The sequence below is a fragment of the Hippocampus bargibanti genome, linkage group LG03, assembly GCF_051943395.1.
Source record: "Hippocampus bargibanti isolate YZ-2025 linkage group LG03, ASM5194339v1, whole genome shotgun sequence".
In the NCBI taxonomy this organism is placed as follows: Eukaryota; Metazoa; Chordata; class Actinopteri; order Syngnathiformes; family Syngnathidae; genus Hippocampus; species Hippocampus bargibanti.
The window spans coordinates 27,204,406-27,222,747 of record NC_142736.1 but is presented as its reverse complement, the minus strand read 5'-3'; the positions used below and the strand labels follow the sequence as shown (position 1 = coordinate 27,222,747).

The window sequence follows — 18,342 nt, the reverse complement described above, 5'->3', positions numbered from 1 at the left end:
GTTGTCAAGTCCGTCAGTATTCCGAATTTACTCTTTTATGTCAGGATGTGGAAAGGAAAAGTCCTGTCATAGGAAGGTTTGTTTTCTTTCGCCACATCGGCTTTTTGAGGATTTTATAGCAAAATATCATCAGCTCCATTAACACCTCTTAAATTATTTCAGGAAAATGTAATTTTTTTGACCACATATGTGACCCAGTTACAAGTAGGCGATAATCTAAAGAAGACTTTTTTTTCCTACAATCTAAAAGTGTGCCATATGTCGCATGTGAGACGCTTTAAAAAGATCTCCACACGTTCCATTTTTTTGTCTCCCTGACATTACCCTGTTTTGAGTATGGGCCGACCTGTCGACTTCTGGGTCAAAGGGGAGGTGTGGTTTTTATTAGCCTAGTGGCTCGAGGTAGAGCAAACAGTGGCTTCACTATGAGGCCCTGAATCGAACAACAACAACCGCCAAACTGTAAAACTCACATGTGGCACTAAAATACAGCATGAATTCAAATTGCCTTTTGAGGAACCAGTGCTTTTACTCCACAAACGTTCAGCTCGCTCACAGAAAGGTTCTTTCAGAGATGAATACCGAAAAAGTTCCACACTTGATGCAGCAATTTTTCCACATCTGCGTGTAAAAAAGTCACTCAAAACATAACATGAATAGTCTTCTGGTCAGGAACATTTTTGTGTTTTTGTACTAATAGGTCATTTTCTTCTATTTGCAGTGTAGGCTAAGTAATAACCATTCCTTTAGGGTTATTACGCATAAACAATAAATTTGGTGCGTGAGGGGCGGAGCCCGCAAACGCCTCAGAGAATAGTTATCGCACAGTGTGCTTTGAGAACAAAGTTGGGGTTGGAGGTGGGGGGTTTTGAGCACTACCAAGTTGTCTATATTTATCTCACCGGGGTCTGCAGTAAGAAGATTTGGCATGGAAGCACCGCCAGGGTAATCTCCCACTCTGCTTCTCTGTATTCATTTCAAGTGTGTGCATGCGTGCATCTTGAGCCACATGAATAATAATTGTCATTCTCCGTGGTTACGTCACACAACACCTAGTGATGGCCGAGCTTTGTGTTTTAACGTCTATGCAAAGGTAAATAAATGGCCTGATGCATCACCGAAATTAATTAGAATTGCAAAAATTGATTTTCGATACCGATTCAAATTACCCGAAGGGTTTGATTTGATTCATGATTTACCATTCGCTCGAGTGAGTTCCGATCCAGCTAATGTCTCACATAACCAATTTTGCTTTCAAATGGAAGAAAGCAAGACTACATGTCATACAATAGATGGATCTCGGTCAAAATTCAAAGGTGTCATTTTTTTGTACACTTTGAATGATGTTGATTTCATTGGATGATATTTGTGGTATTGGATTACATTTACCGCTATTAGTCTCGCAGTGGATGAATTTACATTTCACAGCAGCAAAGTTATGAAAGGAAGATGAAAGGAAAGAAAGAAGTAGAAAAACAAAATACACCATTACAAGCTGAAAAAGAAAATGTACAACTGCTCTGTGTGGCATGCTTTTAACATGTCATTATTTTCGTTTTTGCTATCGAAATGTCATTTGTAATTTTCATCTGACACGACAATATTTATGGTCTGATCCACATCCTACTACGCACTTAAGAACATTCGAGTTACGGAAAACGGTACGTACAACATATGTAGTATTCGCTCTAGTTGTACATGTACATATCTTAAAAGAGCATATATTTTCTTAAATGTTTATTTTTCAGTACAAACCAATTCAGGTTACATATACAAGCCTTAAACATTTTTATATAAACCTTAAACATACTTATATAAGCCTTAAACATACATTCCATACAAAATAAAGCACTGAAGCAATTTACAAACAAATTCACCTTACGAACAACCGTTCGGAACATAACTCATTCATAAGTTGGGGAGTGTCTTTATCGTGTTTTTCAAATATTTCCATCCAAATAGATTTTGTCCCTAGAACAAGCTCAGACGTTTATCATTTTCCCTTTCTGATGTGAGCCTCATCACTCACTGACTGCATGTTATTATCAGTACTGTGCATACGGCGCACAACCCTTTGATTCGAGCAGCTGCAGCGCAGTTAAAGCCTGTCAGTGCTTTTCACTTTGATCATCTGCCGGCGAGACTTAAGAGCTGCTGCTCTTGGTTTCATTTGAATGAAACGTGTTCATAAACAAATAAGAGTGCTCAAACACACCGGATGGGGTTCTACGATTAGCAAAATTCAAATTCCATTGGAGTAGATAGTGAGCATTAGTGTGGTGTGCACGTAAAGCTGAGCAGCTTGCCCAGTGGAGAACAGGACAGCACTTGCACCATTGTTTGTCAATGTCCACCCTGCATGGATTAATGGGCCTGCATATATGAACGTGCGCATGTGTGTACGTTTCTTCCTTCGTCCCATCTGTCTCTGTTAAAATACAAACACTGTTGCATTCTAACACTGAAATTGGATTATTTGCTTGCTTTTGTTTGTCCTCACATCCAAGCACCGCACTAGATGAGCAACAACCAAACAAATGAGCATCACGTTTGCCTTCTTCAGTGAGGACAAATTGTGTGTGCGGTCGCCGTGTTTACTCTAAATAACCCGTTAGCTACGAAAGCTCACCCCGCTTCCCCCACCTGGAGGACATTTTCCATCCCACATATCTGTGCTGATCTGCTGCTGGCACGGCGGTATGAAGACGGCTGAGAGGTGCGTGTGTGTGTGTCCTGGCCAAAGCAGCCGATTTACAGGCCGGACTCCAGCTTACACTTGGTGACAGGCGGTCACAGCCTCTAATAATAAGAAGCCCTAATCTAAATCTGACCTGTTACGCAATTCACATTTGCCCTGTGGAAACAAACAGTGGAGAGGTCGCGGGCACATGGGAAAGGAAAGGCTCAAGTGTTGCTTTGTGCCGTCGTATAATCCGCATCTGTAGCCAGATGCATTATTCAAGCCTCTTATTTCGTTCACCATTGGTTCCCGATGGTGTGATTGGGAACGATAAACCCTCATCTGGTTTGTGGTGAAAGCAAGAATCAGCTACATACATAGTGTGACGTGATAACAGGATGACTCGTTTGCTGCATTCACATTGCCGCTCTGTATTAGAAAGTCCCGTCTTAAACTAGCTAGATTTTTACACGTAACCGAATAAGGGCCGAATATTGCTGCATGGAATTCTGCAATCAAGTATTTCAATGTGTGGTTTTGTGGAAGTCGGCATCTGGAGTGGACTGAAAACATTCTTTTAGCAAAAATGAGTTTCAGATGTTAAACTACAAAGCTAGGCATCATCCTCAATTTATACGACCTCCGAAGACAGTGTCGTGGCCATTTAGAGAACAAAAGTGAGCTTTGGAGTGACAATTCTTATCAACCATATGCCAAGATTGATTAATTCGCTGCCATTCCGGAGTTTATTAGGGAATTGAAAAGTATGAGGTTGAGCGAAATTCCTGAATTTGTTCGGGTTTTGGTTTTTCTTGCGGAGGGTGCTGATAAAGCGCTGGTCAGACCTCTAGCAATGTTTTTCCCTTCCACGAGGAGGCAGCATTTGCCTTATGTCCATGTTAGCGCTTGGTTAAAGCTTAATCTGTTGTTAAAGCGCTATATAAATCAGTATGTATGTGCCGATGACCATTTTGTGTTTGGGTTGGGAGCCTTTTACTGAGCATCCTCATCTTTATTAAGTTCATAGAGTTGCTTGTTCTGTAGCCACAAGGGGACATCAGCCAGTCTCTTCTTGTGTTGGTCCCAAGCCCGGTTAAATACAGAGGGTTGTGTCAGGAAGGGCATCTGACGTAAAAGCTTGGCCAAAACAAACATGCGAATCCAGCCTCTGAAGCTGGAGGACACTGATTCGCTGTGGTGACCCCTTGAATGGAAAAGCTGAAAGGAAAAGAAAATGTACATGTATTGTATTGTATTGTATTGTATTGTATTGTATTTTGGACAGCCACCCTCATTTCAAGATCAGATATCTCCCGTATAATTTAGGAATTAACTTTTTTCTGATGAAAGAAGAGATTCTAAGGTTTCTTATGCTGTATTGAATGTTTATGTAGCCCTAAAACTCAATATTCTATGGGTTCTGCAATTTGATTGAAAATGACAAAAACCCTGGCACTGGAGTGGACACATTTTTGCACATCGTCTGGCAGTGAGTTAATACAATAAAAAGCTTGTTGTGTTGTGCTGGTATTTAAAAAATATAAAACATTCATTTAGTCCACCCTTAAAACTTTGTATCATGGCAATGAAAACATTCGGAGCTGTACCAAATTGTCCTGCTAGGTGGAAAACCAATTTGAGGAGTGTGGTCTATGTTACAACACATTTGCACTGACAGCGACCCCCCCCCCCCCCCAAAAAAAAAAGCCAACAAGACAATAAATAGGACTTAAAGATTCATACACAGTCGTTCCAAAGGTGCACCTCGATTGGAGCTTGGTTATACATTATAAAGAGACAAAGCCACACTGTTTTCGGTCAGAGGCCCTGCTGAACATTGAACCCTGTTAAAGCTTAATGATTAATAAATAATGTGGATTATTCCATAAATCTCCCAAATTACGCAAACAAAGAGATTGTAAACATTTGACCATCACAAGACCCCTTAGGGTTTTGTCTTGCGCTATTGATGTTTTACCAGCTGCACTAAATGTGCTTCAGAGCATTGAACACAGCACCCTCTATATGTCTAATGGGAGCTTTCCCGCCAATCTGTCTCTTTGTGCTCTCCTGCATCCTGATCACCTCCCAGCCTCCCTTCAAGATGTGTGTCTTTTTGTCTGTCTGTAGGCTTCAGAGGAATGCTCTGTTCAAGCATGACAGCTCTCATCTATGCGTACGCTGGGCCCCTTACCCTCCATCACTAGCCCCTTTGTGTGTTTGTATGTGTGTGCAACGTATTCAAAACGTATTTGTGTGTCAATCTGGTGTTATTTGTTTGTATTTGTGGGTGTTTTGTTTTACACACACACTTTCACATACATGCTCCAAGAATTTGTTGTCCAGAAACGCCGCAATCTCACACCAACTGTCATTGGAGCAAAATGTGTTTGCGTGCTGTAGCCGAGCGACAGTTACGTGGCTGTTGTTCTTTTTCCCCATTTCATCGCCATTGATCATTTCAGCCCCCCGTCCGTCATACTCGGATCAGTCGTTTCTCGCTCACAAAGTGGCACCTTTAGCCTGAATCCCCCAGAGTAGGATGGTAACGGCCCACTGGTGCGGCCGCAGTCGGTGCATAAATATGGAGGTGGTGACGGACTGTCACCTTCAGCTTTGACCTTTGTCGTACATTACCACGGCTTCCCTCTCGGCTTTATTTCCTCATCATGTCGTTAAAGCCTTTCCGATTTGAGCCAATAAAGAAAACGATGTAAGCGTTCCAACAGCTGCTGAACAGAGAAAACCCCAATGGCCCCTTTTTTTTCCCCGCGTCGCATCCCACCACCACCCCCTCCTTTGTATGTTTTGTGTTGGACTGCACCTCACTCCACGTGCAGCAACAGCCGTTTAGAAGCATGGAGGAGGAGTTCCCCCCGCAGGAATGTGTGTAACTGGCTGGCGGACTGCATTACACATACACACACTCAGAAAATGCTTTGCATGCTCTGAACGCCGCTCTCATCTGGCAAACCTGATCTTGTGGGTTTTTTGTGTGGGTTCATAATTTCATACTTGACAAAACTAAAACCATCCACTTAATTTTTCTTCATTATTATTTGGTTACCTTGACGAAAGTCTCATGCACTCGTTTTCATTTGTGTAGCTTTGTATCTGCATGTTTTCGGTAGCAATATGGTTGTTTTTGATGAGTCGCGGTATCATGATTAATGAATCACTAACTAATCGAAAATGTAAAGTTATTTTGAGTATGGGTGGCAACTTGGTTGACTGGTAAGCACACCCATAACACAATACAGAAGTCAGAGGTTCGATTTTGGAGTTTGAATGTTTTCCCCCTGCCTATGTGGGTTTTCTCCAGATATGCTGGTTTCATCCCACATTGCAAAAACTTGCGCAATTGATTAATTTCATCCATCCATCCATCCATTATCTGCCACTTATCTGAGGTCAGGTCGCGGGGGCAGCAGCTTCAATAGGGAAACCCAAATTTCCCTCTCCCAAGCCACTTCTTCCATGTCTTCCTGGCGAATCCCGGGGCGTTCCCAGGCCAGCTGGGGGACATAGTCTCTCCAGCGCGTCTAAGAGGCATCCTAATCAGATGCCCGAGCTACATCATCTGGCTCCTCTCAATGTGGAGAAGAAGCGGCTCGACTCTGAGCCCCTCCCGGATGACTATCTTTAATGGAGAGCTCATTTTGGCCACTTGTATCCAGAATCTCGTTCTGTTGGTCACGACCCATATCTCGTGACCATAGATGAGGGTTGGGACATCGATCGACTGGTAAATTGAGAGCTTTGCCATTTGGCTCAGCTCCTTCTTCACCATGACAAATCGGTACAAAGTCTGCAGTTGGTTAATTTATCACTATACATTTTGCCTCAGTGTGACTGTGGGTGTAAATGTTTGTCTGTGTGTCCCTTTGATTAGCTCGCAACCGGTTCAGGGTGTACCCCACTTGCAGCCCGAAGTTAGCTGAGCTAGAATCCAGCATGCTCGCGACCCTCCGAAGGATCAAGGGGTTCGGATAATGGATGGATGAATTTTTAGATACCTTTTTTGTTCCCCCAACTATCTAAATACTTGTGCATTCATCCTTCCACCAGTAAATATTCTATTTTCTGTAATCTTCATCAGACTCATAGATCATGCTGTCAGAGAGCAAAATGCAATAACAAGATCTGTTGCCAGCATTGTGTGACAGGTGACAAATGTTCAAATCTTTGGCAGCATGTACCCTCCCCGAGTGCTCTTGTTTAAATTGAGACTGCAGTCCAGCCAGATTATTAAATATGCCTGCTTCGCCTTCCCATATCGTAATGACAGCTACTGGAAGTCGGTTGTTCAATATCCTTTTACAAAGCCGCAAATGTTGCATTGATAAGCAGTGATGAAGACCACAACAGTGGTGAATTGACTTCTGTGTAAATGGGACAGCTGCCATGACAGAGTGGCTCATTCAAAATGCAGATGCTGCTAACACGCCTCCATCGCTGGGCACCACATTGTTTCATAAAATCCGAGGCGGACCTTCTGTGTAGGTAGCCGATTCAATTTTAGAAAGACAATCACCACGTGAAGGATTCTTTTGCAATAAGAAGAAGCTACCATTCTTGAGAGCTGCTGCTTGTCAGCTGGCCTCATGTGGGACTCAATGAGCTTCCTCCCAAGTTCCTCAGCCTTCTTCTAAAAATACATCTGATTCATCTTGGTTTGACTTCTGACATCCTTATAAGTTCTAAAAAAGGTCTTTGCTGTCAATGAATTTTGGATTTGATAATTCTGTATTTATCATACGTCATTGTCAGATTTGTGCCGTGCCTGGTCATTTCTCTGTAGTTCAGGACTGACTTGACCTTCATACAATTGCTTAAAAGACCCCTTTTTGTGTGTGTGTGTGTGTGTGTGTGTGTGTGCGTGTGTGTGTGTGCGTGTGTGTGTTTGTGTGTGTGTGTGTGTGTGTGTGCGCGCGCGCGGGCGTGTGTTTGTGTGTGTGTGTGTGTGTGTGTGTGTGTGTGTGTGTGTGTGTGTGTGTGTGTGTGTGTGTGTGTGTGTGTGTGTGTGTGTGTGTGTGTGCGCGCGGGCGTGTGTTTGTGTGTGTGTGCATATGTGTGTTTGTGTGTGTGTGCATATGTGTGTGTGTGCGTGACACGGATGAAGTAAATGATGACATCATCTCTGACACTCAGCTGACATGGAAGATCTAAATATATTCCCTTTTGGAACAACTAAAGTGGAAATGTTGTGGCACACACCCTTATAAGAGCAAGAAGTGCATTAAGTTAAACATAATACAGGAATGAGATTTGCCAGCAGTCAGCCATTGTTAATGAGAATAATGAGAGCTCTACCAGCTATGTTTGTATGAGAGCTGGACCATGCTAGTCAATTGCACGGCCAATAATCAACACAAAGAACCAGTCGCACTCACACTTAAGGGTAATCTTGTCTTCAATGAACCAATGTCTCTATTTTTGGAACGTGGAAGAAATCCAGAGCATTTGGACAAAAGCTGTCCATGCTGCTGCAAGAACACAATCCAATCAAAATGAAATCTAGTTCCTTAATCCCAAAAATCTGTACACGTCATCTATATGAATTAATGGATGAGGTCACTTCGGCAAAGGAATTTTTCAGGCATTCATTAGGTTCACTTTGTCACTCATCTCTCTACTGGTTTGTCGCGGTCGGTCCAGAATAGGACAATGCTGACTCTCACTTTGTTTGACTTCCCCTAGATGCGACAGAGGAGTTTTTTGAATATGACGCAGAGGAGTTCCTGGTCTTCCTGACCCTACTCATCACAGAGGGACGGACGCCGGAATATTCGGTGAAGGGCAGGACCGAGGGGCTGCACTGTCCGCCCGCCCAGTCGGCCATGCCGCCTCTTCACAAGCATGAATGCAGCGATAAAGTGCCACAGGTATAAGAATTGGTTATATTTGAAACCTTAGAACAATCGAAAGGAAGAGAAGACAAACAATCACAACTAAGACTCCAAAAAACACACATACAAGCACGCACGCACGCACACACACACACACACACACACACACGCACACACACACACACACACACGCACACACACGCGCGCACACACACACACACACACACACTTACTTTCAGGTCCTGACATTGACACTCACTAATGAACACCCACTATCCGCCTTTGTCTGTGTCAAAAAGTGTCAGCAGGCACGGCGGACCCGTTCGGAGGTGATCCTGCTCTGGAAGAACAACATCCCCATCATGATCGAGGTCATGCTCCTGCCAGACTGTTGCTATGGTGATGAGTGCCCACCGAGCGACCCCATCAGCGACCCGGTCATCAAACAAGATGCGCTACTGCTGGAGAGATGGACATTGCAGCCACTTCCAAGGCAGTAAGAGCAAGCATCAGAGCATATTGTTGACCAGATTTAATCATGGGTCATAATGTACATAATGTTGTTATTGATCCCTTTTGTTTATTTTGCTTCAAAGTTATGTCAATTATTGCGCATGAAAGAAGATACAAATTGTGTGTTGACTCATAATTATGGATTAAGAGTGAACCACTGCTGCCAACAGTGGCAAAAAAAGCGGTGTCAAAAAGTAGCTCAATTCAGGCTGGATATTTTAGGATCAAATTTAAATCACACGAAACCGAACCAAAGGGTCCATTTTAGTTCTTGCAATATGAAATTTCAAGGTCTCACAGTTCCCTATTACATAATCAACTACCCACCCAGCAGGACCTTTTTTTGACCCTGATTTCTCTGGCTGTAAATTTAGACAAAGGTTCCCGCAGGCCAAACATACATTCTTTTGCCAAACAGTCCTTGCTCTCGGGTCATGTTCCTCTGGAGGAAATGTGCTCAGCCTAAATGAAACTACTCTAAGTCCAGACTAATTTACTATTCATTAAAGATAATGACGATAATCTAAATGAAGAAAAAAAACATTCAGTCCCAAATAAATACCTTGGCACCCACCGGGTTAATTAGCCTGGAAAGTTGGCCCACATCTATGCTCATGAAGTCAAGCACACGCATCCCTGGATGTTTTTTCATTAACCCGACACACTGACACATTTCCACCATTTAATTTTTTTTCTCCCCTTTAAATAGAAGCGGTGACCGTTTCATTGAGGAGAAGACTCTGCTGTTGGCCGTGCGCTCCTACGTTTTCTTCTCGCAGCTCAGCGCCTGGCTCAGTGCCTCCCATGGCATCGTCCCCAGAAACATCTTGTACAGGTTGGTCTCCTCACTTGCCTTATGATCTTGACATTGGTGGGCATGAAATAAGGTTGACATGAGTCTATATTCTAATTTAAGATTAAGATTCATATAGCAGTGGTGATGCTTTTTTAACAGAATCAGTGCTGCCAATGAGGACTTGGTCTGGCAGTTTTCACAGCCGCCATCCGAACACATTTTCCCCATCCCGAACGTCTCCCAGAGTGTTGCGCTGCAAGTTCATGTCCAGTCTCTGCCCCGTCAGCCCACCTATCCCAACTTGGCATGCAGCATCCACACCGGCCTGTCCCCGCTCTACCACAAGACTCCCAGCCTCAACCCGAACCTCAACAGCCATGGAGGTGTTCCTAACTTCCGAAAAACCCAGGAGCCCGGCAAAGAGAACCTCCACCACAACTCCAACATATACAAGGGCTCCAGCTCCATGACGGGCCTCCTGCTTAATGGAATGCCCATCCCCGATCTTCCCATTAACAATATTCCCATTAACAGTCTTTCGCACACAGCCACGGCACCTTCCTACAACAAAAAGACGCAGGAGCCGAGTGAAAACCACACGTATCAAAATGGCGAGCTTCCGCAGATCAACATCCCCCAGAGTCAGGACCCCCCACTGTTTCGACGATCCTCCCGCTCACCCACACCCTCACGTTCCCATTCTCCCTCTGGGCTCTCTGGAACGTGGCTTTACCCGTCCCTCAATGGTTCATCGGACGCACCGCTGTTGGAAGATTATGGGTGCAGCACCAACAGCAGCGACCGGTCAAAAGCGGCCCTTCCCGAGCCACTTCGAGCCTTGAAGAGTTTCTCATTGGCTGAGCCTGCCCGTTGCCCTTCACCGCGGCCCACAGGGAATGAAACCAACCCCCTCATTGGCTCATTGTTACAGGAGAGACAGGAAGTTATAGCCCGCATCGCACAGAGGCTCAACTTCTGCGACCCTACAGCGCCACCGCTTCCCCCAGCCCTTTTTACCATGGACAACCCTCCCAAAGCCACGTGGGGCAATAGCCATGACGACATAGCCGCCAATAAGACCAAAGAGCCAGAGGTACCGCCCTATGAGTGTGTGGGACATGCTTGGCCAAACCCCTTCCACACACCATCCACCAGCACATCTTTCCACAAGAGGGAGACCGCCTCCCCAAAACCAGCCGCCTGCAGGAAGCTGAGGCTGACTGAGATGAGAGATGAGAGTACGGAGAGGGAACGAAAGAGGGAGCGAGAGAAAAGCGTCGAGAAGGAGCGAGAGAAAAGCGTCGAGAAGGAGCGAGAGAAAAGCGTTGAGAAGGAGCAAGAGAAAAGCGTCGGAAAGGAGCGAGAGGGCTCACTCATCGCTCAGGCAGTGCAAGACATTACTCGACTCATCCAGGAAAGACTCTCTGTCCCCTCATTGTCCCCCAGCCACAGCAGGTGTGGCAGCCCTTTGCACCACACACAGACAACAACGGTCACCCATACGATACGCACATACTCGCACCACCCTGCACATGCAGCACACACCTCGCATGATGGCTACACTAATGGCCATAACCACGAACCCAACACGGGCACACACGTCGCTGTCCCACATATGCCTTTTTGCACAAACAAACCCCGTCCCGACCTGGGAACCGATTGCCATTCTCCTCGGGCCCAAAATGGCACCCACTTTACACTTGAAGAACATTCGCTCAGAGGCCAGCTGCAAGCTAGTCCACGTTTACAAATTCCCAGACAGGAAAAACTCACAGTCCATACAACCAGCAGTCGTATTTTCCCGCCATCACCCAAGAACGGGCCTAGGAGTGTCCTGTCCTCCAAACAATCTTGCAAAGATTCCACCTTCAGCTGTAAAACAGTCCAAAACCACAGCAAGCCTCAGTCACCCACACGGTCTAACGCTTCAACCCAAGATGAGAACCAAATACATGGTCAGTCTCCAGACGTGACGCCTCCTACTACTGTTCTGGTAAGAGATCTTTGAATTGAGCTTTTGCCCAACTCGATAATCATGAAAATTCATTTGCAGACTGTCAAGCCCATTCTTGCACTACGGGTGACGCGAAAAGCAACAAGCGCTGTATAAACCAATACGTATGTATTGCATTGTATTTTGGACAGCCACCCTCATGTCAAGCTCATATAACTCCAGAACATGTAATTTGGGAATTAACTATTTATTTCTGATGAAAGAATAAAGTGTAAGGTTTCTAATGCTGTAGTGAATGTTTATGGAGTCCTAAAACTCAATATACTGTTGGTCCTGGAATTCAAGTGACAACGACAAAAACCCTGGCACTGGAGTGGACATATTTTTGCACATGTCTGGCAGTGAATAAGTTACAGGCCCTACGAAAGTAATTCCCAAGACACAGTGGGGAATTAAGCAAATTTTTATTTTACTTGTGGGCCCATACACTATTTGATTGATGTTTTTATCACTAGTACAAAGAAGCACAATTTATCATACTCTTTGTTCTCAAGTGCGTCGCGCTGATACCATATGGGCAATGCAAAGCATTCGTCATCGCCTTGTCATTATAACGTTGCAGTATCAAGATGTCCCATGTCCAGGCACTTGGGACATCTTGAGCCCTGCTGCGAGAAGCGGGTATGCAAGTTATTGATGCCACCCCCCCAAAAAAAATGTTCAGCATTGCCAATTTTGTTCCAAAGAAATGTTATTATTGTTTATGTGCTTCAGCGAGTCGTGATTTTTTTCAAGCAAATAACTGAAGTCGAGGAAAACGTTACTTCAGCCATCGGTTATGCTCGTACAGCACAACTGGCACCAGCACAACTTAAGTTCGCTGACTAAGTTCTTTGGATGAAGAGTGAAATGTCCGACACCGTCAAAGAAGTGCAGATGACGGCTGAGAAACATTTTCCTCGATGGACCACTCCTGTACGACTTAGTCTACACAGACAAATAACGGAAGATAATTTCTGAATGCCCATCTACAATAATGCAGAGTTACTGTACGGAGCTTAAACTAATTCAAAATCAACATAGGTTTTAGTTGATCCTGTTTTGATGCCAATGTCTATGATTTTACACAGCTGTTCATTTTCGTGGTGCGTTCTGAGTTAAAATAAGTTTTCTGACTGTCTGGTACATACAGGGCAACATTGTCCCCATTCTGCTTCGCGGTTTCCGGCCATGTTATTTGGAAGTAGAAAAAAACAACAACCATATTCGACATCTGAGCCAAGTTGGAAATGTGCAGTGGAAAAACAAGAATTGTTCATTGGAGTCGTTCATGAATATCACTCTGAATTTGAAGCAAAAGATAAATTCATTTTAATGCATACTCTAATTGCATACTAAAGTTTAAACAACAACAAAAAACTCCTTTCTCCCACCTTCAAACACAGTTTGCAGGAAACGTGTGAAATGTGTTTTTAAGAATAACTCTTATTTGTGTTTATCGCCTTGACCAGGCAGGTAAAAAGTGGTAGTAAAAAAATGATGCACGGTGCTTGAGAAAAAGCTTTCAAAGACGATGCAGGTTTACTGCCAGATGATTTAACCTCTGCTTCCTTCTCTCTGTAGCGAACCAACGGACCCTCTCCCCTGGGGCCCTGCAACGGCTGGCGAAAGCAGAATCGCCATTCGTTAGATGCCACGGCGACCAAGGCCTTCCACCCCTGCACGGGTCTGCCTTTGCTCTCCAGCCCTGTACGAAATCACACACATACTCGGACCCTTTTAACAAATGTCTTAATTACTCGTCTCAGAGACTTTTTAACCATGATAAAGCCTCAATAGTTTTCAGTGTGTGTGCATGTGTCATAACACCGCACTCTGTTGCCATCTGTGAGATTGCATGCTCACAATGCAGTCATCACAAAGGAGACTTTGAAATATCTGGCATAACTACTGAGTAGTTTGAAGATGATCACGCACACGCACATGCACACTCACCCTCTGGTAGCGTGATTCACTCATACCTCTCAAAGCAAGGTAGTTGTGAGTCATATTACGACACTCCAGCTCGCTTACATCTGATTTCTAAATTGCGCACCCATACATGGAACGGAGCCATTTTTTTTTTCAATTAAATTGCATTTAATGCAGCATAACTTACGTTTCATGTCCTTTCTGTGTCTGACAGGTTCCACAGAGGAAAAACCAATCTGGCTACTTTGACCTGGACACCTCTCTGATTGGCTGTAAAGGTTTGCCTTGGGCTTCTGGAAAAAGGTACCCCTTGGATCTTAACTCTTAAATCTGAATGACTTGTGTATAGATTTGCTGCTTCTGCACAGCATCTCAATGTATTAGGGATAAAGATAAAGACTTATCTCGCCCGCCATCTTGGATATCACTATAAAACAAAATGTGTTGGTCCTTATTTGCTCTGATCCTCCACCAGTTTTAAACCCGTGCTGAACATCTAAGCTGTGACATGTTCTGCCGCAACTGCCTACTCAGTGCACGTGTGGGCAGTGTGTGCTTCTCTGACGCTTGTATGCAGCAGCTATTTTCAAAGTATCATTATTGTTTTCTGAAAGGTGCATTTGTGTCGCTTTCTTAATTTTTTCCATCATCTGCCCGGATTCTACTAATTGCATCAATGTATGAGGTTCTTTTACGTCAGCAGTTTTGGCTCAGGCTGGGTGCGACCTCATCACCATAAAATTCTTTGACCTAGGGAACAGGTCAATCAAGTGTATGTGTGTGTGTTTTAAACCCTCAGGGTGTGCCCTAAGGCAGACGAGTATACAGATGACGCTCAGCAGTTGTTCAGTGCAAGTGCTCCGCCTGCAAGTCTCAGTCTACTTGGAAACTTTGAGGTACACATCAACGTTCAGTGTATGTTGTTGCTATAACTCAACTAATTCATTCATGCATTTTTATTCAACTCGCAATGATTTCCACACATCATCATGAAAGGTCTCTGACATTTTCGGTCAAAATGCACAAAGATAAAGAATTTAGAGGCTCTCAAAACTCCCAATTGTGTGCACTCTGATTTGTGAGTTTGTGTGAGGCAGGCAAATCCGTTGTGCAAATGCAGCCATTTTGTACATTTTGAGAATGGGTCAATGGTGTGTTTGATGTTAAAACTAATGATCTTTTCAAAATGTATACTTGTCAGGAGTGTGTGTTAAACTACCGCCTGGAGCCTTTAGGATCGGTGGATGGCTTCACGGCAGAAGTAGGTGCGAGCGGGTCATTCTGCCCCAGTCACCTGACCTTACCCGTGGACGTGTCATTCTACAGTGTTTCCGATGACAACGCCCCCTCACCTTATATGGTAAAAAAATTATTGATTTGTCGGTACAATACACTGTCACTATTTGTTTTATATCCATGGGTTTGTTCTTCAATCTTTTTTTGCTGTATATACCATACTATACAATGACAATGAAAGCATTTTCTTAGTAAGTCATAAAATATCAACTTTTCCCACCCCCTAAAGCAGGGGTGTCAAAGTCATTTTTTGCCGCGGGCCACATTGTAGTTATGGTTTCCTCTCGAGGGCCGTTATGAATTTGGGGAACCCATTAGAATGTTTAAATCCCTTCAAATATTACATATAGAGCACACAGCAAATTAATGAATAACTCGTTTTCAAATCTGAAGTCTAGAATAATGACTTTTATTGTGGTTGACATCCAAAAATATGAAATTTTGGCTCAGATTTTAGCAATCATCATGGAATTTAACAAGTTTGATTTGCTTTCGCGGGCCGAAAAAAATGATGTGGCCGGCCGGATTTGGCCTGCGGGCCTTGACTTTGACACCTGTGCCCTAAAGGAATCTGTACTGTTCGCAGGGTGTGATCAACCTCGAGTCGCTGGGAAAAAGGGGCTATCGAGTACCTCCATCAGGAACCATTCAAGTGGTAATGAACTATTTAAAAACTTGTAACGGGGTTGGAGGGGGGCTACTTTAAAATACATCAGCATAATTTTCCCAACGGAGTACCATAGCAAATCCGGTGGTTGGGAGACCCCTAGTGGTAGTACTGCAATCAAAGCTTTTTTCATTGCATACGGAAAGGTGATATACCGCACTGTACTACAGAAGCGTATTGCTGGCAGAGCAGTAAAAACTAATGTTAACTCATTCACTGCCAGACATATGCTAAAAATGTGTCCACTCCAGTGCCAGGAGTTTTGTCATTGTCAATCGTCTTCCCAAACAAGTTGGACTGTTACAACTTCAAAAGGCAGAGATCCAACCTATTTTTTCTGCTATATTCACTTCCTGTCAGTGGAGGGACTAGGCTTCCTGATTCTTTAGTCTTTTGTCCTGTAAATTATTTGTTCTTCAATAATATTTCAGCATGCAGCGAGATGCCTTGTGATATATCTCACACAATGTTCTCCACCCACCGCAGACCTTATTCAACCCGAACAAGACGGTGGTGAAGATGTTTGTGGTGATGTACGACCTACGAACCATGCCAGCAGGACACCAGACCTTCCTGCGCCAGAGGACGTTCTCCGTCCCCGTCAGACGGGATTCGAACCATCTGATCAACAGGAAGCCTCTCAGTTTGGGCCAGGCACGCACCCTGCGCTACCTTGTTCATCTAAGGTGAGAAGCCTTTCTAGATAAGATCTTCCAAAGTATCTTGTGCCTGACTAATCACCCATTAAACACTGGCTACTTTATTAACCCATTCACTGCTTTTCACAAATTTATTCGGGAATTGAAAATATGACGTAGAGCGCCATTCCTGAATCAGTTCTGGTTTTGTTTTTTCTTGCTTGGGTGCCGATAAAATGCTGGCCAGACCTATGGCAATGTTTTTCCCCTTCCACAAGGGTCAGCATTTTCCTTTTTCCCATGTCAGAGCTTTGTTCCAGCTTCAGCTGTTGTTAAAGCGCTATATAAAGCTTTATGTATGTATTGCATTGTATTTTTGGCAGCCACCTTCATTTCAATCTCATATAACTCCTGACCCATATAATTATAAATAAATAAAAAATAAATAAAAATAAATACTTTTTTTCTGGTGAAAGAAAAGAGTACAGTGATAGCTTGGCTTACGAACTTAATTGGTTCCTAAAATGTGTGTGTAAGGCGAAGTGTGTATTCCAAACATGAATTTCCCATAGGAAACCATTAAAATGAGAATAATCCGTTTCCAGGTCCCCATAAAACATAATTTTCTACTAAATAAGCCTTAAACCTACACAAGATATACCTTATTTTATGTATAATAAATGTGCTATGTTTTTTTTTTTTAATTAATGAAATAAACTGTACTGCATAATAAAGTCGTTTTATTTACCTTTGTGATGGTCGTTGATGGCTTGATGGAATGGAGTGGGAGGAGGTGGGAAAAAGTCACATTCCATAAGGACTGTAGGGAGGAGGGTTAGCCTATCTTTCATAGGCTTATGCCCAGGGACAGACTTCTCTTCTTGTGTAATGAAAGTCCGGTTCGGAATCTTTTTCTAAAAAAAGGTCGGTTTCATCAGCATTAAACACTTGATGAGGAACGTATAGCCTTCTTCTTCCACCATCTTGAGGAATGATTCCTTAGGCAGCTTTATCGTCAGAACTGGCTGCTTTACCATGATGAATGACACTATGAATCCCTGTACGACGCTTAAAGTTCTGAACCATCCGTGGCTAGCCTGGAAATCATCAATGGTTGACGAACTTCCAGTTTGCCTCTTGACGATATCTGAGTGAAGTTACCGTGCTTTCTCTGTGATAATTTCACCTGATGGGATATTTTTAGACACCGAAACATGTCAGGTATTTGAACACTGACAATACACTGTCTGTAACATAAGAATCTGTTTTAAATTAGATATCAAGTAGACAGGATGAACTTAATACAACTAATTTCACCTAGTTCCTCATCCATTGTGTTCTGTTTAGCTGGGTTGATAACTTTTTGCATAAAGTGTCTCAAGGAGCTCTGGGTTGTACATCTTAGAAGTGTTGTACTGCGTGTGTCCCCTCCCTCCTCTTCCACGGATCTTGACCAATCACGTGTGGCTTTAACCAAAGACTGGGGGCGAGGAATCGAGGACAAAAAAAAGTTGGCTGCCTTGTTTGGAGCTGTATCTCTTTGTTCACTTCCGAGATCCAGCACCACGAAACGGCTCGTTCGCAAATGACACATCACTCATTGTGGCGCTCTGTGTGTTTCCCGAAAAATAGTTTGTATGCCAAGATTGTATTCTTGCGAATTTAACGTTCGTAATAATAATAATAATAATAATACATTTTATTTCAAGCGCCTTTCAAAACACCCAAGGACACTTTACAATAAAAACAATAGAACACAGCACATAACAATAAAACCATAAGTAAAATGATAAATAATAAAATAGCAGAGAGAATTAGACATTGAAAGCAATTTTAAACAAATGGGTTTTGAGATGAGCCTTGAAAATAGGGAGGGAGTCAATATTACGGATGTTGGGTGGGAGTGAATTCCAGAGTTTGGGAGCAGAGCGGCTGAAAGCTCTGCATCCCATCGTGGTGAGACGGGCAGAGGGCACAT

The 18,342-nt window shown here is 43.5% G+C and overlaps 1 protein-coding gene across 1 annotated transcript in view; it reads left to right on the top strand.

Moving 5' to 3' along the window:
• Window positions 1-18,342, top strand: part of atosa (atos homolog A) — a 34,947-nt gene that overhangs the window by 14,642 nt on the left and 1,963 nt on the right. Inside the window, exons 2-11 of the mRNA XM_088992907.1 lie at window positions 8,381-8,565; window positions 8,829-9,025; window positions 9,752-9,877; window positions 9,998-11,831; window positions 13,416-13,541; window positions 13,978-14,066; window positions 14,563-14,659; window positions 14,965-15,123; window positions 15,646-15,714; window positions 16,213-16,412. Of these exons, the coding sequence (XP_088849033.1) occupies window positions 8,381-8,565; window positions 8,829-9,025; window positions 9,752-9,877; window positions 9,998-11,831; window positions 13,416-13,541; window positions 13,978-14,066; window positions 14,563-14,659; window positions 14,965-15,123; window positions 15,646-15,714; window positions 16,213-16,412 (3,082 nt within the window). The remainder of the gene's footprint in view (window positions 1-8,380; window positions 8,566-8,828; window positions 9,026-9,751; window positions 9,878-9,997; window positions 11,832-13,415; window positions 13,542-13,977; window positions 14,067-14,562; window positions 14,660-14,964; window positions 15,124-15,645; window positions 15,715-16,212; window positions 16,413-18,342) is intronic.